The sequence below is a fragment of the Patagioenas fasciata genome, chromosome 17, assembly GCF_037038585.1.
Source record: "Patagioenas fasciata isolate bPatFas1 chromosome 17, bPatFas1.hap1, whole genome shotgun sequence".
Classification (NCBI taxonomy): Eukaryota; Metazoa; Chordata; class Aves; order Columbiformes; family Columbidae; genus Patagioenas; species Patagioenas fasciata.
This window is the reverse complement of record NC_092536.1, coordinates 3337717-3360171: the sequence shown is the minus strand read 5'-3', so window position 1 is coordinate 3360171 and position 22455 is coordinate 3337717. Positions and strand designations below refer to the sequence as shown.

The 22455-nt window shown below is 54.5% G+C and overlaps 1 protein-coding gene across 19 annotated transcripts in view; it reads right to left on the bottom strand.

The window, feature by feature from the left end:
• NCOR2 (nuclear receptor corepressor 2) overlaps nucleotides 1-22455 on the bottom strand; it is a 213762-nt gene that overhangs the window by 64342 nt on the left and 126965 nt on the right. For 11 of the 19 annotated variants that reach the window (XM_071816031.1, XM_071816038.1, XM_071816039.1 and 8 more), the window contains 6 exons: nucleotides 19866-19932; nucleotides 14921-15108; nucleotides 13638-13734; nucleotides 11445-11623; nucleotides 8575-8629; nucleotides 6363-6461 (listed from right to left, as the gene is read on the bottom strand). In XM_071816031.1, the coding sequence (XP_071672132.1) occupies nucleotides 6363-6461; nucleotides 8575-8629; nucleotides 11445-11623; nucleotides 13638-13734; nucleotides 14921-15108; nucleotides 19866-19932 (685 nt within the window). The remainder of the gene's footprint in view (nucleotides 1-6362; nucleotides 6462-8574; nucleotides 8630-11444; nucleotides 11624-13637; nucleotides 13735-14920; nucleotides 15109-19865; nucleotides 19933-22455) is intronic. The other 8 variants (XM_071816036.1, XM_065851627.2, XM_065851631.2 and 5 more) reach the window with 3 other exon arrangements.

The following is a 22455-nucleotide window of genomic DNA, read 5'->3' as shown; positions in this document are numbered from 1 at the left end:
CACCAGCACCACTGGCCACAAAACACGCTGGTGCCAGCAGCAAAGCACCGGCAGCCACAGCCAGGCTGGGCAAACCCTGTGTCATCACCCGGGCTGCCAGTCCTGGGGGTGAGCAGCGTGCTGGGGGCGCTCCTTGATCTCAGCAAAGCACAGAAGTGATTTTTACGGGGCCCAGCTTGCTCGGATCCCTCCTTAAATCACCAAGGGCTTTTCCATAAGAGGAAATGTTTCTTTTCTGGGTTGCTGCTCTGTTTTTTAAAAAGTTACTTGATTGCTCGCAAAGGGAAAATGACCTGAGGGGAAGAGAGCATAACTTTTGAAAGCGGAGGAGATGAGCCCCTCGCCTTGTCCCAGGTGGGGAACACGTGTTTTCTCCTCCCTGTGGTTTGCTTTACCCAGCACCCCGCAGCCGTACGCCCACCCCCTCCCAGCCCTGCCAGGCTGGGGGCTCGCAGGATGCTGAGCAGCATCCCTGAGTGCTGCAGACACACCAGGAGCAAAGCAAGCCCTGCATCCTCATGGAAGCATCCTTCTCCAGCATTTTCAGCTGTGCCTGCTTTAGAAAGCAACTTAGCTATGACACCGCCCATTTCCCACCCATTCCCAGACAAACCTGGATCACAACAATAGATAAAACAACTCATCCTAAAATCCAAAGGTTTCTGTCACTCCTTGTCCTGCCGGAAAGTAGTCGCAGGTCCCCTGCGGGGATCAGTAACACCCAGCCCGGATCCCAAATCCCCATTCCGAGGAGACTCACGTGGGTGCTGGCGTGGTGGGGCGCTCGCTGGGAGGATGCATCGACCTGCTGCTGGAGGAACACGAGTCCCAACTCGGAGGCCAACCGGAATGGGAGCGTTCACGTCACTTTTAAGTGACTATTTTATTATCGCTCACTGCAGACGTGATCAATCTACACAGAAGAGCCCGGCTGTGGTAGCCAAAGAGTCCAGCAGCAAGTGGTCCATCAGTAGCTCGTGATGGTGCTACCGTGGAGGGAAGTGGCTGCGTGTCTCTGCTTGTCCCCACAGGTCCTGCTGCTGTCCCCAAGCTGCCAGCAGCCCACGAGGCTGCGCTGGGACTCGGGGACTGAGCAGCCATCCTCCCACAGCAATGCACCCTTCGATTCTTTTCCCAAATATGGCCACATCGTTCTCATCTAATCACCCCCAAAACTGCAGCTGGGATTTCAGGAATGCGCGTTTGCATTGTGTTTGCCTGGCTGTGCAGCCTGGAGGGGGGACAGGGCTGCGGGGGAGCGGCAACGCGCTCGGCAGGGAGGGCAGGTGGACGCTCCTGTCTGGAGGCACGGAAATGATCACAAAGAGCATCCAGCAAAGCTCGGACAGGCTGCAGAGCCCTTGCCCTCACCTGTGAGACCCCCAGCACCACTGTCAGGCTGTCCTGGGAGCTGAGAAGTGCCCAAACTATACCTGGCTGTAGGAAAAGTACAAGAGATGGGTGTTTTCCCAGAAACAACCACTTTTCCGGATGGAAACCAGCTTCTTTACAAGTTGTATAACACCAGCTGCCGAGCAGGACCCGCTGCCTCCAAACACACTCCAGCACAGCCCTTGGTGCTCACGTCCCACTGCTTTCCCTGAGGATGGTTTTGGGCTACTTTTGACGGTTCTGGGGTTTAGCTGTTTTTGTCTGGATTTATTTTTTGGCTATGAGGAGATGTAGATTCAAAGAGCAAGAGCCTGGCCCAGGAGCACACGCACAAGTGCCCAAGGCACAAATGCTCTGTGAGATATTTCTCCATGTGAGGCCGCAGTCGATCAGGATCAGGACCAGGACCGCGGGGGCTGGTCAGGTTTGACTTCTCATGGGTCCTGCACCCCCAGCCTGGCCAGGGAGGTGTCCCCAGCAGTGCTGTCACACTGCAGACCTGTCCAGAAAACGAGCCAAATCCAATCCCCGTTGCGTCCCAGCAATGAGCTGACCTGGCCCAGCTGGTGGGATGGGGCAGAATGAGGTGACAAGACAAGCAGGGCCACCTCAACCTCACAGCAATGTCCCATCAGCAGAAGATGAACCTCAACACTGACACGTTATTCCAACCATGCAAACTGCTCCGTTACAGACCCCTCTGCAGCCACAACCACCCCCCGCCCGCTCTGCCGATAATCTCAGCGCTGTTGGAAATACAGCGCTCAAGTCAGCACAGGCTTAAATGCTTGCAGAAAAATCTACTGGTATTTGTGAGAGCAAAGTCTAGTGGCCACAGCCAGGGCTGTTTCCGTGTCATGTGCCGCATTATTAAACCAGAATTTCATGACAAGTATCTCCCTGTGTCTGAAAGAGAAGTTGTCAAACCCTTTGTCGCTAAGGAGCAGCCACTCCCCGGACCGATGAAAATCAAATCCTTCCCAGAAATAAGTATTATTCATCTCGTTAGCTGCTGTGGTTAACAGAGCGGGGGTACTCGCACACTTTGTGGTGGAAGAGGCAGTTTGCAGAGCTCCAGACCTGATCCTGGCAGAGGAGATGGTCGGGGAGGGCTGGACGGCAGCGGTGCCCCAATCCTGTCCTGGGGACGGGGTGCACGGGGACACGGAGCCCCTGCCAGCCCTGACGGCTGGGATGGCACTTACGTGAAAAAAAATAAATGGGTTGTTTATAAAAACCCAGGCTGGGGCTGTTTATCCGCGTCGGGAATGGTTTGTGTTTGGGGAGGGCGGGACGGGCGGCGGGACGGATAATTCGATGTAGGTTTTGGCAGGGGCAGGGAAGAGGGTGGGCCTGGGAAAGGCTGTCAGCCCTGGCAGGGGACGGTGCCGGATCCCGGGCAGGTCACGCCGTGGTCCCCGCCCGCTGGCGCGGCTCCAGAATGGAGGAAGGGGGGTCTGGGCGGCTCCGGTCCCCCCAGTGCCCCGGAGCGAGTCCTCGAAAGCGTCAGCGCTAACGCACAGGGCCTGTTCGCCGGGGATGCATGAGCAGCGTCTGACAGCGGCGCCCGGGGGGACCGGTGTGACCGCACGTCCCGCGAGCCGCGGCCGTGACTTCATCCATCTGAGTCACCCCAGGGCGGGCCGGCGGCTGCGAGTGACCGCGGTGGCTCTGCCTGGCGGGACGGCCACTCGCCCCCATCCCAGCCCTGCACGGGAGCCCCACGGCGTGTCCCCCAGGAATCCCCGGGAGGCAGAACCGGCGCGTGCTCCACCGCCACGTGGGCAACGCCGCTCCAAACCCAAAGCGGAATCATTCCGGAATAAAAACCTCACAGTCCGCACAGAATAATGACATTGAAACAGAGACACTTGTCTTCCAGCACGGTTTCAGCCCGATGCTGAACGGCTCGCCCGACGAGTGAAGCACCCAGTACTAATTGCCCAGCTTCAATTTTGGTGCCCCCCACTACAGAATAAGAGGCATTCGCAACAAGACGCTCTTTGAAATACCCTGAAGAGCAACTGTGACAACCCCAGGTGACACATCCGCACAGGGGCCTTTCATTACGAGTTCACGCAAAGTGATGCTCATTACACTGAATATCAGATCAGATCATTTTACCACAACACAAACTTTCTTCTTTTTTTTTAATGAGAAATTACACACTCGCAAGTTCCTCCTCTTCCCATTGATTTCCCCCCCTTGCAGGGTTAAATGGCATTTTCCATACCCGAATGAAGAGGATTATTTTAGAAAGCACCTTCATCTCAGGAGCCTCAATACTCTGCACAACGATCCATCAGATGCGTGCGCCTTTCGCTCACCCGGAGCCTCCAGTTTCTGACAAACTGGAAGCAGAACGATGTGAAGTTCCCGCTCTTGGCAGGAGATTTTTAGCAATAAGTGGCAGCTTTATGGGGAATATCCTTTGCCAGGGAGCAGTGGGATTCTTATTTTTTAATGGACTTTTAATAAGTAGGCCACAATGATCATCTTGACACCAGAGTAGCTTTATTTCTACGTGTAATTATCTCCACTTCGCTCTCAAGCTCCCCTGCAGCCTCCAAGAGCAAATAAGACCACCAACCTCTCCGTGAGAAAAGGAGCAAGAAAACAGCACAGGGCCACTTGAAATGCTATTTGTATCAGACCTCATCCGCCTCTCTCATCTGATGGAAAAGTCAACCTCTCCTCCTCTCCTCTCCATCAATTCAATTTCACTTCTGGTGTTTAACCCCTCAAACCCTTACCAGCAGGAAAATACATGCACAGAGCACAGGTAGTGCCAGGAACATGGTGCCACATCTCCCAGTGCTGCAGGAAGGGTGTTTGCAGCCCTGTCTCCCCCCGACACGCTGCCCATCCCCGTGATGTCCCACCGTGCCACCCGTCCTTCATCCCACCACTGTCTCTGGTGCCTGAGATGGGGCAGGTGGAGGCAAAGCCCCCGGGACAGCCCAACACCACCGCTCCCCAGCCAGAGCCCCAGCTCCTCATGAGGCTGCACGACAAGGGACCTGCATGGGTTAAAAAAGTCATGATCCTTGGAACAAGGGCTTGGAACATGGGCTGAGCCTCGAGGATGATGGGTTGAGCCTCAGGGACGGGTTACTCCCAGCTGAACACACCTTCTGCAGACGCCTAGAGAATCTGAGCAGCTTCTGAAGGTTCTCACTAAGCAGAAATGCCACCAGGAGCATCCCTCCATCCCAGCTCTCCGGATTTACCGGTATCCACCCTCTCCCGTGCTGGTCTGCGCAGCCGCGCACTGACCCAGCCTGGCCCGGGAAAGCGGGCCCCATTGGCATGGCGCTCAGGGGAGACCCTGGCTCTGTGTAGGTGCTTAAAGCTTGGCTGAACACCCCCCGTTCCATCCCCGCATCCCACAGTAACAGGAAATATTCACTGCTTTGTGTTCCCCTCCCCAGACTCAGGGAGCTGACTTCTCTTTCAAAAATCAGTAACATTCAGCAGCCCGCTCTTGCAGCCCAGCAGCCCCTCATGATTTTCAAATATCGCTGTCCTTTACTTGCAAAAGGTCCTGCCTTTTATTACAGTCGATGCAGCAAAGGCTGGCACTGAACGAGGCTCCAAGCGGCAGCACACGATCACGACTGCCCAGGTGGGACCGGACTCATCAGCGAGGGCAAGCGCCGTTCAAAATTCTGCAGCCAAGGATGCTTCAGATACTTTTAAAAACTAAAATACAAATAGTACCTGCTGGGCACAGGTGGCTGCTGGGGCAGGTAGGAAGATGCGGAGCGTTAGATTGTCCCTGTCCTTCCACACTTATTATTTGCTCAACTTAACATTGAAACCAGAATGAGCTGTGCTAAATGTCTCCACTGCTAACAAGAAACAAATGTGGCCTCATGTTCTAGTTGCTGTGATCTAACAAAACAGACCATGGTAAACACTATAAAAATGTACTGGAGGGAACCACCCTGTGTTTGCTGGGAGAGCGACTGGATAATCTAATCGGGCTTTATCCATCTCTAATGTCTGTGAAAAAAAGAAGGGAAAATTGGGCTCCGTCCATGACATTCGTCATGTCCCAGCTATTCTGATGTCTTAATGCTGCAGAAATCAAATTGCAGCGAGGCTACCTATCTGCCTCCCCATCGGGATCTAGACCCAAGTGCTGCTTTTTATGGCCATGCAGCTCGAGGAGCTGCTGATGTCAGTGGTGGCACTGGCCAGGCCAGTTTTTCCATCTCCATCCCCACGTTATCTGGAAAGATACTCCCTTTGTGGTCGCCTCGCTCTCCTCATGACGTGGATAATTGTTCACCTCACGGACCTGCGGATCCACCAGCGCGACCTTCCTCTGGCTTAAAATGTCCGCAGGGACAAAGCACCTGCCCAGAAGGTCAGCACTTATCTGGGCACCTCGGTATCATGGGATCAGCAGCAACACTAGCATATTCGTGTCTGATTTTGCATTTTGGCCATGTAACGGCAAGGGTTGACTCAGTCGCACCTGCCCAGCCCCTAACCAAAGAGTTAAGGATCTCCTCTGGATTCAGTGCCCTGTCCCCAGCACACAGCCCTGTCCCCATCGGCTGCAGAGGGGACAGACAAACGGGCCTCGCTTGATGCCGGGACAGAGCCGCAGGCTGCGCAGGCAGCCCCGTGCTAGTCCTGACGAGTGGCCAGGTTTTCTGCATTCACTCCATCCTCTTTTTCAAGCATCTTGGGTTTGTTGTTTGCTTTTTTAAAGCTACCGCGACCTTGGCACGGGGACGGACAAACATCAACTGCCAGAAAACAGCTTGTTCTGAAAAACTACACAGAGCAAAACCACAGCCCCACTGCAGCCCACAAGCGAGATCTCCTTCTGGGGAGGCGAGAAAAGCAGCATTTGGGGTGCTCAGAGAAAGCGCTGCTGAGAAGCTGCGAGTGTGAAGCCCTGCAGCTCTCTGCTCAGCCCAAGGGGCAGCGTTTCCCTGCGCTTCAACAGCTCTTACCTGGCTCTTCCCGCGCCGCCGGTAATTCCTTCTTACAAGGTTCTTGTAATTCTCATTCTTCTTGGTCAGGTAGTAGTACAGGACGCAATCTGCCACCGTCTGCAACGACACGGGCACGTCAGGGAACAGAATGTCCCGGTCCCTCCCTCTCTGGAGGTGCAGACTTCCAGAAGCAGCATTTGGGCCCTGCCATTGCCAGGTCTCCTGCTGCTCCTGAAGATCTGCAGCTTCCCCACAACTCCCTCCCAGAGCCCTCCGGTGGAGCTGCAAGAGGGGACAACACACTCAGTCTGGTAAAAAGGCCCAGCAATCCCAAGGGACAGAGCGGGGCCGTCCCGCAGGCGGGAGACTGGGGTGCAGAGCAGAGAGCACCCCGCGCTGGGAGGGGAGCAGGGGGATGGCTGACCCCAGGTGACCGTGACAGCTCCAGGCAGGAGAAGCAGAGCCGCCTGTCACCCTCTGTCGCGGGTACGCGAGGCACAACCTGCCACGCGACTGTCGGCCGGTGTTATTTCCAGCCGCTGAGCTCGCCGGCTCGAGCGCACACGGCCTTCTCAGGGCCAGACTGAGATCCTGGCGCTCGGGAGCCACCAGCCCAACTCCAGCGGTTGGCTCCAGGAGCACCGTCCCAGATCGGATATGTTAGGAAAAAAACGAGCCGCATAGGAGAATTCTGGAATGCAGGAGGATTCTACTCCTGACCAGCACAGAGCGTGTCACCCCGGGAAAAGCCCTTCGCTGAACTGAACGCTGGTCTGGGCTACACCCTCACATATGGGCTCAGCAGTTGCAGGAACAGAAATAAGCCCGCGGAGCCATCCTGCCCACGAGCACCGGGAGCAGGGCGCCGCTGCGAGCTCCCGGGGGCGCAGGGGGGCCGCGCTCCCCCTCGGCAAGGAGTGCAACCATTTGCAAAAACAGATTGCAACTTTTAAAGTGTTAATTGGATCTCTTTCTAATCTAGCCCTGATTATACACACACACGCGAACACAAAAACTTACAGTCATCTGTTCCAAGGGCTAAGATCACTATTTTTTTATAATGCAATTTAAAAATCTATTAATTCATTACATTGAGCCATACTTTGCATCTCTCTCCAACAGGATAATGGATGTGTTCTGTATCATAATTACAGCCTGATTTACAAATGAGTACAAATAAAATTAGAAGACATTTTACAGCTTGGAACACAGGCTGGATTGTGAGCATCATCCAAGTCCCACCGCTTTCGGCTTTAACAAGAGGGAAAGGCTGGAAAGAGCCCGGTATCTTACAGCGACAACAGCAGCAGGAGTTGCTGCTGGCCTCTGCTTGCTGCTCTGGGCAGGAAAGTCAAGATCTTATAAATTCTTTCCCATCTTGTGTCATGCAGAATCAGAGAATAGTTTAGGCTGGAATTTAAGACCTCTGCAGGCCACCCCCAAATGCAGAGGGGACACTGTCGATGAGACACCACACGAGATGGGCAGAGGATGCAACTAACTGCAAGGACCAGAGGAGCAGCAGCTCTCAACCGTGTCTTGCTCAGGAGAGCACCTGCTCCATCGCTGCCTTTCCAAGCTGGGTCTGTCCAGGATCTGCCCACACAGCCTGTCCCACAGGGGGGACCTGGCCTTGCTCAGAACAGGACCAGAGACTCATTCTTCCTTCACATCTCTTTTTCAAAGCTTTCAAAGAATCATTTTGGTTGGAAGAAACCCTTAAGATCATTGAGTCCAACCATAACCTAAATCTAGCACTAACCCACATCCCTAAGGGCCTCATCTATGCATCTTTTAAACCCCTCCAGGGATGGTGACTCCAACACTTCCCTGGGCAGCCTGTTCCAAAGCATCACAACCCTTTCCGTGAAGAAATGTTCCCTAATATCCAATCTGATGAACTGGGACTCAGGCCACTCTCCAGATCCCCTTACTGAGCAAAGAGGGGACCCCTCTGTGCCCACTCCCTGCGTGAGAGCTTGGCTGGTGCAAAATGCCTCCAGGAGCTGCCGGAGAACAGATCCCAAGGTGGGCTGAGCTCCGTGTCTCTCCGCAGCTGAGTCAGTCCCTTGTCTCTGGGGGCAGCGGGAGGTGTCCGCACCATGCCTGGGGCTCTGAGCCACCACCGCACACAGATGCCCAGTGTCTGCCAGCTGCTCCAGCACCAGAGCCAGTCGTGTGATGGAGAAGAGACAGCACAAGCAAATTAAAGCCAGGCGGCGAGGCTTACCTTCCTGTCCAGAAAGGATGCGATCAGGCCGAAGTTCTTCGGATGCTGCATGAACCTGTGGGAGCGAGAGGGAGGGGGTTAGTGTGGTGGCGGCTCCGACCCTCCTCGCAGCTGGGCTGCCGTGTCCTGCACACCCGGGGCAGCAAGGCTGGCTCCCTGAGGGACTTAGGAGGTTGAGAAAATATTTGTCTGCTGCTCAGCTTCCCAGAAAGACCAGAATTTTAAATTTAGCCCAGTGGAGCTGGGCTGGTTGGAAGCTTTGAGGCACAGATGTCCATCAGGGGGCGGGAGAGGGCAGGAGGGCTGGCAGTGCCCAACAGCTGGCTGTCACCCTGCTCCATCCCATGGCCACGCCAGCCTGTACCAACCGCAGGACGGGCACAGAGGGCAGCTGCACACCTGGCTGAGGCCTCAGGATTTGGCAAGGAAAGGGCAAAGCATCACCATCAATGGCCAAGCACAAGCACCCCGCAGCATGGCCGGCAGTGCCCCTGCTGCTGAGCAGGACCCCAGTACTGGCTGGGCTGCCAGACACAGCTGCAAAGGACAGGAAGGGAAACCCAAACCCCGGGAGGAAGCACAGAGCTGCCACGTTGCCGAGTTGCTCAAGAGATCCCCGGTGAGGGATGTGCCTCCTGCCCAGCGAGCGAGGGAGCTGCCAGCAGGCTCGGGAGGGAGCATCGCCCGCCGGGGGAAAGCTGGCCCTGCGTGCAAAGACGTCTCCTCCAACAAATCCCTTCGCCTAGCTGGTGGGGATGTGCTGATGGCAACAAGCCCATGGCAGGAGGTGCTCCCGCTGGCAGGACAGTTAACCAGTGTGTGGCCAAAGCACGGGGAGCCCAGCGAGTGGTGATCTTGTGCCAGGGCTGGGGCACAAGGCAGAGCAAGGGATCTCATCCCCGCTGTAGCCAGTGCAAGGCTTTTGTAGGTGACAACGTGGGATGGAGAGGGTGTGGGAGCATGGACGGCAACAAGAGTGTGATGCTCAGGCGCTTAACGGGGTTCCCAGTCTCTGTCCCACAGGCAGCTGCAGCCTTTCTGCCATTGGATGTCTTGAACTGTAAGACTTATCTCCCAGATATAACACAGACATCAAGTGAGATCGCCTAAGACACGTGAATAAATAAGAAAAAAGAAACTAGAAATGCTAGGAAAAAAGAAAAGAGAAAAGCAGTTGGGCTGTTCAGCCTGCAATGGGAGCACAGCTCTGGAGCTGTACATGGCACAAACCAAGAGCTGACCAAGGGACAGGCGTTTCAAGGCCATGTTATCGATGCTAACACAGTGTCAAGGGCAATGCAGATGACAATCCACTGTTTTTCACAGGCCAGGCCATGTCCCCATGATGAGGAACAACGCTGCGTTCTCACCATGCCCAGCACCACATGGCCTGGATGCTGAGTGGGACCAAGGGGCACCGCAGCCATCCCTGCTGCTCCACCTAAACCACGGCCCCCTGTGAGCCGACTAGTGACGGGCTCGTAATAACGAGACCTGAAATCCTGCACAGAAACAAAGAAATCAGACTCTTCCTCATGGTCATGTTTTGACAGCTAAAACAGTTCAGACCTGGAGCCTGTCGGCCTTGCTGTTCTTTCCAGGAGGCCCTGCCCTCAGGGCTGAACAAAAGGTCGCACCAGGTTTTCATGGTCTCAGGAATAAGCCACTTCTGGGTTATGGATGACACATGGGGTTCACCTCAAAAACCCAGGCCAGAAGCTGCGGCACACCAGGCAGCTCAGCTACCCACACACCGGGATCGGGCAGGACTCCCTCAGCTATCCTTACAGCTCCAAAGCACCAGCCTCTTCAAATGAGCTTTGTGAGAGCCCTGAAATCCTGCTGTATTTATGCCTCGAGCTCTGCATCACCCACGGTGATGACACAGAAACCATCACACATGGCAGGATGCAGGAGCTGGGTGTGGATTCTTCCAGCCCCATTAGCCAGGCCCAGCCCCACCATTAAAGAACAAGTAATTAGCCTTTGCGTCATTTGTGGGCAAGCCTTGCTGTTTGGAGAGTCACATTTTAAGGCTAATTAGCAATGAGGATTCTCCTCTACCGAAGGTTTGGAAGGCTGTTTGCTTGTTTTGTTCTTTTTCGATCCATCTTGGCAATTAGCTATTTCAGCTGCAAACGGGAGTCATCACGAGCAGGGACGGGAGGAGATCCTGGACACGGAGAAGCTTCCAGCGTGGCTGGCCGTGGGCCTGCTGGTAACCCACAGAGCTGTCCCACGACTGTTTGGAGGCCAGATTAAGGTGGTCCTGTTGCAAGAGACGAGGTGGGCCTGTCAGACCCCTGTGTCCCTCGTGTCTTGAGCAGCGAGCCTCAGCAGAGCTCATCCTGCCACAAGCTGAACTCCAGCTCTGTTTTCACACAGGCCACACTGGGGACACCAAGGATGCTCCGTGCCCTCTGTGCAAACACACCCAGGTCCCCACTGGGCTGTGAGATACGGCAGAGTCTGGATATGAGACCAAGTTGGGACCCACGGTGGTACCCAGGGAAGGGATCAGCAGCCCCCAGGTGATCTCAGGCACTAAAGTGAAGCTGTTCTCAAGCGTTGCTTGCAAACAGGAGGCAGCACCGCAGGCGCGGTGGGCAGGTGTCTGGTGTGGGAACGCACCCAGGGAACCAGCGGTTGGTGGGAAATCCTGCTGAGCACAGGACCGAGTGCTGAGGGACAGGCACAGGCTGGAAGCTGCAGCCTGAGGGGATCTGCAGGGGGGGTGGGTGGTGACAGCCCCAAGAATCCCTCTGGACACACAGCGCCCAAAGGACAGGCATGTAAATCCAAAAATGTAACAGTGTATGGAGCACAGCTTCACTGGCTTTATCCTTAGGAGCTGTGGGGGCTACACTCACTTTTCCCGGAAGGTTTCCTTCTCCTGCTCGCTCCACATGTTCATCACCTGCCGGTCCTTGTAGACCTTCATGGGGTCATCCATGAGGCCGTTCATGTTGATGAATTTAATGCGCTGCTGGTCAGCATCGTAGAGCATGGGCGGGATGACGGCGAGCTGGCGCATCTGCTTCTCCAGGTTCTGTGGGGAAGAGCAGAGAGAACAGTTGGTCAGCACCACGGGCCCGCAGGGACCACAGGGGACAGATGTTCGGGAGGAAAGGACGGGCGGAGGAATAGCAGAATTCAAAAGCAAGCACTAGACAGCTTTATTGCTGGGGTAATTGTAAATTAAACGCTGAAAGAGGCTATCGCTGTCAGCCAGGAAACAATTAATCTTTCATTTTGAAATAAAAGGCTTTAAGATACCATGTGGAAATGCCTGACTTAAGCAAAACAGCTCCTGATCATGACGAGGGACAAGTCAGAGCAGCGGTGGCACAGGGAATGCAAACCCTTTCCAGCCACCAAACCCATGGCCACCTGGAGGTTCAGCGCCCACCCCAAACTGCAAGAGAGGAGGGTCAGCTCCGCAAAGCTTTCTGCAAGGGAGGGCAGAGGGAGATGTCATGCTTCCCTTCCATGAGAAACCTAATGTTGTTCCAGGAGGCTTCAAATGTCACCGTAACAGGGCTGTCATTCCTTTCTTTCCTTTTACTGTAACACCCTGGGACAGAATTTGCTGCCTGGGAGGACAGAGGGATGCTCTGGGCATCTCTTTCATTTGCTAGAAGCGCCATCACTCTGAGTCCTCCCTGTCACCTGGGATGGCACTGGTCAGACACAAATTCCAACCCTTGACCCTTGAAGGCCAGGTCTCGAGTGCTCTTATTTTAATTTACAGCCAGACACCGGTTCCAAGGAGAACTGAACATCCACACCTTCCTTCCAGCACTGCTCGGTTTCCCCATCATGACTGCTCAGACCAACCTCCTCTTCCTAAAACACATCCCACTGCACAGACGCAGGCGTTTCAACTCATTTCATCACCTGCCTCACCCTCACTAGGAAGCTTTCTGTTTAGCAGCCAGCTTCTTCAGACGCCCTGCGGGTGTCACCTCGTGGCAGGTGGCCAGGGACAGCCCACAGCCAGAGCATCAACCCCCACCGAAAGCAGCAAGCGCTGTGCAGAGCCCTGAGAGCTGGGCTCTGCCGCCAGCGATGCTCCCCGGCTCTCACCTCCCTGCTCCTTCCAACCCCGTGGAAGGGCTAGAAGCTTCTCAAGGTCTCCTCCAAGCCAAGCAAAGCGGTGTCTTGGTGCTCAGCAGAAGGCTGTTGGGGTGGAGTTGAGCAGCACGCAGTGCAGGAGGTCGCAGACAATCATCTTGGCCACAAGCTCTGCAGTGCTGTGAAATTTCCCTGTTTCTGAGATCCGTATCCTCTCGGTCGCCAGCTTAACTGGCAAACAGCAAACTGGGACCTGGGGCAGGGAGCGAACTGGGTGTGCAGGCAGCAAACGGCTCAGCCACGGCGGGCAATGGCTGCTCTCCCCTCCCGACCGCGCTCCGCTCGCTGCGGCTCGCCTCCGTGCCAAGAGAGCGGAACCCTTGTGAAACCAGATCCAACCCAAGCCAAGGTCACGGGGATGTTTCGAGATGAATGGAGCTCTCCCAGAAGATCGTGGGCCAACTGGCTGACGTACAAACCATTCATTCCATAGGATTCCCCTGTGTCGAGCTGCACAGCCCATTCAAAACAAAACGGAACAGAAAAACCCCTCCGCCCGGCAGCCAGGGCGCCAGCTCCCTTCTCACCTCTGCTTCCAGCTTAAATTCACAGCCCGGAGGTGCCTGTGGGCACTGCTCGGGATGAGCAGCATGCTGGGCTTTCATGCCACTAAGAGGAATCTGAATGCCAATAAACTCCACCCACTGACCACCGGCTCCTGGGGCTCTTTGCTCCCTGTTTTGCCCCTGCAGAACCACCGCACAGCTTCGTTACATCGCTCAGGTGGCTGGAAAGATGCTGCTGGGTATTAAAGGAACACCTCCCTTTGGATCCTGTGCAGAAAGTGTATAAGGTATCACGACAACGTCCCCAACCTCAGCATGGCCTGAACTTGGTGGGATTTGGGACAGATTTCACCGTGGGATCTGGCCATACTCTTCTGGTGGAGTGAGGGGTGAAGAGGGGGAGAAAGGACAACCCAGCCTCACCTCTTGTTCCGAGAGCCCGTCGATGATCTCGGACACCTCGTGCTCGCTGCGTGCGGCCGACATGGCGAGCCCGCCGCTGCCCCTCTGTCCTACCCTGCTGGGAAAGGGCGGCGAAACACTCAGACACTGATGCTCCGCTTCATTAGCGGCAAAACACATTCGTGACACCTCACTGGCCCTGTTGTTGACCTCCAGAATGACCACATCCCAACACCCCACCCAGGCCACCCCATCCCACACCTGACAGCAAAGCCCAGAGAACACCATGCCCCATGTCCCTCAAACCACCTTCCTTACCTGTGTCAACCTCCTGGGCCGCCAGAACAGAAAGGACATTTCATACCCAGCCATACTTTCCCCATATTTTCCACACCACAGCGTAAAGGCGTCAGCACCAGCACCGAGCCGTCAGTGCTGGCTGCAAATGTTGCAGGAACTTTCAAACCACAGCCAGCCATTGACATCTATCCCACCCAATATCACTAAATTTAACAGCCACACAACCCAAGGAATTAAAACTTTTCTTATTAAGCACATAAAAGCTCTAAACTTTTCTCAGTACCATTTCTCCCCTTCTCTTTAAGATAAAATGAAGCCGTCATAGAGGGAGTTTGGGCCCATCCCGTTGTGTGCGGGGCATGAGGATGGGACGCTGGCACAAGGGTTCGGATTCTGCGCACAGCAGGTGACCCTGGGCAAGATCCCGGGGCTGAAACGAAGGACGGAGCGTTTTCAGCAAGAAGGGTGGAGATAATGAAATCGTGTCTCCTCCCGGCAGGAAACAATATGACCTTCATTGCGCTTCCAATGAGGAGGAGAAAACGGACAGCGGATGGGAGGGACAGGGGACATCCCTTTCAGTGAGACACTTTGCTCCTCCATATCATCCACAGTTATTCCTGTAACCTCTACAGATGTTTCTTCCCCCTGCCCGTGCTCCAATCAAAGCATGTGCATGTATTAAATCATCGACATGACCAAATCCATCTGCGAGTCTTGTATATCTTCATTTAGGCCCACCAGCGAGGCAGTAATTAGTGCTGTCCCAGTCAGGGGAGACGGGCAACCACATTCCTGACATTTTTCCTTCGCTCTTGGCTCTGTGATGAGCCACCCTGGGGAAGAAGCAGCAAAGCTACGTGTCTGCTGGCTTCTGCCTTCATCTAGAAGGGGAGAAAAGGGACTGGTGGCCATCCCAGCCCACTCCTCCCGCAAACAAACCCCGCAACCCATCCCCAAAGAAAAGAGAAAGGCTGTCTGATACCAGCTCAGCCCCTTCCTACCGCTTCTCCTCTAACCTCTGCATCCGCTCTTGCAGTTCCCGCTGCTTCCGAATCTCCGGGAATTGCTTCTCATAGTACTCCCGCACTTTGCTCTCTTTGGCACGGCGCCGGGGGTTGTTTTCGATGCGCTCCACTTTTTTTTCCCAGGCCTCCATCAGCTGGTCATAGCGCTGGCAAAACTTCTGTTCCTGGAAGGGCAGAGGGAGAGAAGCAGCTCAGGAGATGCCTGGGAAGGGCAGGTCCTCCCGGCCTTTCCCTCGATGGCTGCTCAGGCTGAGCACGGGTCACGTTGGTTCCATAAATACGGTTTATTAGGACACGGACACGCTCCATGGTCTGGGCCCAACCCCAGGGGAAATTCTCAAAGGTAGGTCATCAGGTACCCTCAGGCTTTTCCCTTCCAGCCCCAATACAAATGGTAAAACCAAGACTCCAGCCCAGTGTGGCTTTGTTCACTCACTACATGTCCTGCCTGAGCATCCTCCAGCATCTTGGGTGCTTTATCGGCACCCAAACCCCGGTGCTGGGGAGGGAACCCCTGCCCTGACACACTGGCCGTGCACGGGGAGAGGACAAGTCACCTGCCTGAGGCCACCAAGCAAGAAGGGACCAAAATGTGGCCTTGGGAGGGGACACAGGAGGGCAGGGATGGTGGCCTGGCCACACCACGACGCCACCAGCTCCTCCACCATCCTGAAAAGCAGAAGCGTTTTGTCAGCTACTGCGCCTCCTTTTTGGCTCAGGAGCGGGACGAGCACAGCCTCACTGACGGCAAACCCAGGTTCTGCTGAAACGCGGTGCTGTGAGGGATTTCCACGCCACGTCCCCCCCAGGTGACATCCCCACAGCACACCCGACCCAGCTGCCCACGTAGGTTCAGCACCACGCTCCTCCCTGGGACTGATGGGATCGTCCCAGTAATCACAACATTAAAATACCATTTGCAACACACATAAGCCTCTCCCCACCTTCCCCAAATTGCTTGTCCCTCCTCCAGCCACCCTCCTGCTGGCAGAGAAGGCCCAGGAACAGGTGAGGTCCCCACCAGCCGCGGCGGTGACAGAAGCGATGGTGCTCAGCCTTCTGTGAAAGCAGCTGGGCAGCCAGAGGGGGTTTTAAGGTTCCATTTTGAGTGAAACATTTTGAGCCTTCTAGGTCCCAAATCGGGAAGCGAAAGCAGATGTCGCTCTGCAAAGAACTCAATGGCAAACCGCAGGTCACCTCCTGCCCCCCACAGCCGCTTTCCAGAACAGGCGGCTCGGCACCGGCACCGCAGCAGAGACAGTAATGTCACCTCTTGTCATCGCCGCCCCACGGCTGCAGGGAAGTCCGAAGCTGCAGGATTTCCCCAATGTGCTCTGCTCGTCTCGCTCACTCTTGGCCACAAAAAAAAGAGGTAAAAAAAACCCCAAAGCAATAGAAACACCCAGTTCCAGGTCAGGAGGCAGCTGGGTTATCCTGAGCCAGGCAGGTCAGTTGTGCTGGGGACCCCATGTCCATGGTCCAGCACCGGTGCCAGGCACCCACAGCAACCCATGGTTGGCATCACACCGATCCTGGCACGGGGGCTTGGTCCAGGCAACCCAGACCTGGCACTTCACCCAAATGCAGTGACACATCCTGCAGTCCTGGGGCCTTTTGGAAGCACCTTGACAATAACATGGGGTGGACAAAGCACCTCGAACCCCACGGCTGATGCACATGAATGCTTCCCTCCCACAAATAAATCAATTCCCATTGTCACACCTGGAGCCAGGTGTTCCTGCCCTGCATGGGTACATTGGAGATGATCAAGTTTCAAAGGGAGCTAAAGGAAACAGCCGTAAGATGACAGCAAGGAATGAGAACAAAAATAAAAATGCCTTAAAAGTCAGGGAAGGGCAAGGAGCTACGGGTAATGCCAACAAACCATGGCAGCTCCCAGAAATCTCAGCTGCCGTGCTTCTATCCCCCGAGAAGTGATGCTATCACCCCCCTGAGAACGAGCGCTCCCAACCTGCCAGCAAATCTGCTACATCCTCCTGCTTTCAGAGCACCGCATTTGGGAAAAGGCTAAAAATACCTCGCAAAGTTTATCAATGCTCAGTGCTGGGAGGCAGCCGGTGCCCTGTGCCGTGTGCCAGCCCCGCGCCGGGGCTCGCTCTGGTGAAGAGCTTTGAGGTTTCAAAAGGTTCTTCACTCCCCATGGGAAGGAGCGGGCGCTGGGTCCCGCACCGGCACGGCCCCGGCAGAGCCGCCTGCCTGTTCCTTTTCCTCCTCTCTTTGGGACAACTTGGTAAAAGCTTTATCCAGAATTCCTCTTTTAAGGAACTGGTACGTGCAGATGGAGAAAGCAACACCAGCGTCACACGGCTGATGTCCCCAGTAGCTCAGGCCCTGACAGCAGGACAGGCAGCACCAAACCGCTGATTTGCAGTTGCTTGTTAAAGCCCCTTCCCACCACGGAGCACAGAGATCCCTCCTGCCACACGAGCTTCAAACCCCAGCACAGCCAGGCTGGTCTGCAGCACCCCCAACCAGCACCCTTTGGTCCAGCCGGGATTCCTGCTCCCTGACATCTCTTCTCATCCTTCAAAATCCAAGATTACAGGCACCTTATTGTGTGTTCCTCAGATCTTCACAGCTCAGGAGAAGCTCCCAGTCAAGCACTTCAGAAGCAAAAGCGTTTATTCCTTCTTCAAGCAGCCTTAAGCGAGCATGTCCATTCCTGAACAGCCATCTGTACCAGCTTTTAGCATCGGTGCTGCCTCTGCTCCCCTTCCCGGCCGGGCTCCCCAGCCCAGCAGCCTCTCCATCACACCCGTAAGTGATGGCGAGCCAAATCGGACTTGACGTGCGTATCTAAAAATGGATGAGTAGTAACGCCGCCGTAGCAGCTGAAGGCAGCTCGCCGGCTGTGCCAAGCCCGAGCCCTCCCGCAGCCCACGCTCCCGCAGCTCTGGGGAACAGAGCAGCTCTTTGGAAGGCAGGGGAAGAGTGAAGGTGACAGGAGGAACCAGAGCAACTCCTCTGCAAGCCCCACGTTTTGTTTCCCTGGTTGATGGAGATAAACCTCTCACAGCCAGCACAGCTCCCTTTGCCCTTTTCTCTCCGCAGCATCACCTTTCTGACAGCAATTAAACGGCTTCCGCTGTGCCGACCGGGAGGAAACCCTATGGATCCTCTGGTGGGGCTTCCCAGGGCTGGACCCCCGCAGGGACTGAGCTCTGACCCTGCCCTGGGCAGCGACAACACCCCAGAAAGTAAAAGAGCCAGGAAGAAACGCTGGCACGTAGATGGGCTTTGCTAAAAATAGGGTCTGCTACAAAATAGGCAGAAAAATAGCTAAGCGGACCCATTTTGCAAACAGAATCAGCAAATGTATTCACTTTGCAAATTCAGCAACCGTATGTTGCCTATTTTGTAGAATAGGCAAAACGCTTCCCTAAACTGAAAAATCCCCTTTCAAGGACACTGAATAAACTGGCTGGCAGAAATTCACCTATTTTGCATGACAGGCGACTTTACCACAAGTTGTATTTTAGGAATCGTGCTCTTGCAGCCTAATTAAACCCTTTCCCCCAGCTCCTCGATATTCACAACAGAGCGACTGTGAATTTAGCACAATAACCGGTCGCTTCCACCAGAAAGCAGCTCCTGGGCAGTTCCCTTCTGGTTCAAAACCACACGATGCTTTGCAATCCCTGTTTTGGGGAAGGGAACGTTGATCCGCTTGCCACAACTGCAGAAGTCGGCTGGGACAGGCGAGGTGCGAGCCCTGGAACACCCTTGCTAGGAACATGGAAGAAGTTTTAGCATGGAAAAGACTAAACAAACACTTATTGAGACACAAACACAAGACACAGCCATCCCTTTGGAGCGCAACATCTGTGGCTTTTGGAAGATGGCTACAAAATGGAGGAAAAATAGGAAAATAATTTGATCGCTGCCTCAGAAATGTCTATGTAAACAGCCTTGTTAGAAACTGCTTTTAAAGACAGAGCCTTCCAACCATGTCCCAAGGCTGATTATATTGAGTTTTTCCAACAATTCCTCCCAGTCGGAGCACTTCCAGCACCAAAGATACTGAGAAAACCTGCACCGTTGGTAACTTTTCTAACGCCAGCACCTGAGCCCGGCCCAGGACAGAGACACCGAGGCAGGAACCGGGATTTGTATCTTCTGCATACAACGCAACACAACACCCTGTGTCACGAGCTGAATCAGCCTTCACCGAAAAAATCCACCTTCCCTGTGGGGGGAATGGGTTCTTCTGGCATTGCCCCTTCTGTGCCGGTTTCAGCCCCAGCTCCGGCGAACGACCGCAGAACTGCCAGCGACAAAAGTGAATCTGGGGTCTGTGAATCCCGCTTGAACTTTCTCCTCTGTTTACTGGGGACTTGCAAGAAACTCCTCTGAAGCCTTACAATAATCTCCACCTTCCCCCTTATTTAACCAAGAGCCATCTCCTTGAAGGACTCTGGGACTATCTCATGGGCAAAACTGCCTAGAAGTGAACCGGTCAGGGCTTGATTTTTGTTTTAAACCACAAATCCCTATAACATCACTCTGTGGTCAGCTGGAAAGAGTCAGCTCGGTCTTCAGAGCATTTATCGGAAGCAGAGTCAGCTTGTTTCACACCTCTCTTAGGGTTCAATTACTCACAAACCAGACATTTATGCTGTGAACAGGCGCTCTGAGAGCAACGAAGGGCTCCGCTGTGATTAAGCCAACCCCGTGTGTTTGCTCTGTGGGGGGGACTTGCAGAGGGAGGTGCTGCCTGCAGCGAGATCAGGGACCTCTCCTTTACATCCCAGTTATTTTAAGCGTAAGAGATGCCGCAGCAATGCAAGAGGCAAAGAACTGAGCCCCAGCACTTCTCCGCTGGAAACCGCCCTTTGCTTTCTCACATAAATAAAATACGCTGCTTTATACATGTAAAATAAGCTATAAGGGAATCACTTACCCACTGTTTGCGAGCATGATTTCTCCTCTTAAAGTACAAAATTAATTTTTTCCGCATTGCCTGGTTTCTGTAAAGGAAAAAATAAAAAGAGGAGATCTAATTAATGAGGTGGCTAAAACCCCAAGCCTGGCTCTCCCCACATCCTGCAGGGATGAAGTTCCCTTGACCTGGAATTCAATCAGAACCGCAAATGTGGTTATTTGGGGACCCCACCCCAGCTTTAGAGAAAGCCCAACAAACCCTCCGACACAACTTCACCCGCAACTGTTGGTAAAACCAGTACTAAGGATAAGAACTAGATTCATGAATTCTGAATTCTGCAAACCTTCATGTGTGCTCAGCACCGAACACATGCAGATGCTCAGCTCCGCATCTACCAACGGGTCTGGCTGTTTCTTGATTACTTTTACATTTTAATTTGCAAAAACCTAACGGGGTCCCAAAGTTGGGGGGCTAAGGCCAAGCTGTGCGTGGCAGGAGGTGGCTCCCCCCAAGCAGAGGCCACCCCGGTCCCCAGGGCCAGCAGCAAGGGACCTGCCAGCACACACACGCGTGCCCAAGGGGTTGTTCACCCTGGACTCCGCGGCACTGATAAGAGAGCAGGATTGCGGCACATATCTCCTGACCTCTTGCTTGCTTGGAGCCGGGCCTAACAAAGCTGCACACAAACCAGCCACAAAAGCTCAGCTGCTTGCAGAATTGGGACCTCAAGAGAGAAACTAGTCAGTGCAACCACAACCAGCCTGGTGTCTGCCCAGACACCCCCTGGTTTCTTCTTTCTACTTTCTAAAGACAGCATGAAACAATTGCTCAAAGAGAAGCAGCAGCAGAGCACTGAGGAGCAGAGAGGGCTGCACAAACCCGAGAGCCGCACTTGTTCCTGGTACTAATATTTACAGCAATACGATCTCTAGGTAAAAGGTAGAGACCAGGGGCAAACGAGTTTGCTTAAGTCTTTTTATCCTGATTAAAGGCAGAGCTGCAGTGTGTAATCACCAATCAGGAGCTTATCAGCCTCCTGTAGGCATGTTCTGCAGGACTCAGCAGAATGAAGGGGCCGAGGGTCTGGTGTTCCAGGGATCCCAGCCTGCCTGTGTGCGGGGACCCGGAGTAGGGCCTGGGGGAACCCAGTAATTAGCAGGTTCATTTAGGACACTGAGAAACCACTGGGGTGATGCTAATGATGATCCAGTGTGGGATGGTGCCCAGCGAGGGGTCAGGGATTGTCTCTTGGAGCTTCCACAGCCAAATCGACCCTGACCCCCCCCACACCAGCCTGCGCAACACCCAGGAGCACCGCGGGGTTCGAGACGCTGCTGCTGGATCTGCCGCACAAGCTATCAGGAGACAGAAGGGTAAATGAAGAAAATTAGCAGCTCTTACGCAGCTGATGGGTTGCCTTGAGTTTTGCATCACGGCTGACCTTGAAAGTGCTAATAGAGGCAAAGGCTTAATGGCTTCGCAGCTGCAAAAATCAGGGATGCCTTGAAAGCTGGTGCATGTTTACCACTGCCAAGGCTGGAGCAATCAAAGAGTGAAAGGACTAAAAACAACCACAAAACCCCCTCCTGCCCTAAATGTTTTTGCCAATTTTTTTTTTTTTTTTTTGCATAAGGTCAACCTTTCAAAGGTTAATACACCCCCGGTAAATATAAATAGGCTTCACAGTTTATCTTACTACATGTACTGCTGTTACTTAGAAACCATTCGCAGAGAGGTGAGCTTGGGTCACGCGTCTCCCAAGCACACGCTGTGCTCCCCGGGCAAAGCAAAGCGCCAAATGTGGCTGCGGCGGCACAGCCGGGAGGAACGGGCTGGGAGTCCCGTGCAGAAATAACCAGCGCGGAGCAGCATGCGGGAAAGGCCGTTCCTGCAACATACGGACCCTCCTTCCTCACCCTCCTCGGCAGCCCCAATCCTCGCAGTTCCCTGCCTGCGGTTTGCTGGGGCTCAAGGGAAGCGTCCTGGATGGAGACCTGAACCTCCCCGAGGGGAGGGAATCAGGCGGTTCACAAGCAGAAGGAATGGAGGCTCCTTAGATAAAGCAACAGTGACTCTTGTGGACAGATTTCAGTACTGCTGGCCTGGCACACCGCACAGCGCGCCGGGCGGGGAGGACGGGCGAGCTCCCCATCCTTGGCCGTGCCCCAGGGGCAGCCTGGGATGGACCCGGAGAGACACGGAACCCACCAGCTCCTGGTGAGCTGGGGCTTGGGGGCTGCCAGACGGCACAGCCCCATCCTTGTGGTCAGGAAGTCATCCAGGCCCCCAGCACTTCCCACAAACACTGGCAGGCAGGAGGAGGAAAGAGAGACCGAAGCAGTGAAACCAAACTCAAAGCTTGATGTTTGAGCGACACCTGCCACCAGCAAAGGAAGCAGAATTCAAATACTATCTATAATCCTGGGCGTGATTCCACAAGAGCTTTTCATCCTTACATAACTCATCCTCATCCCACAGCCCCACAGACCCAGCTGGTGCCCCACACCTGAGCATGGTTCTCAGAGCCAACCTCCAAACCAAGTACCCGAGTGACATCCATCTCCTGCTCCACAAAGCAAAGGGAGCCCTGTGGGAACAGCTGCTTCCA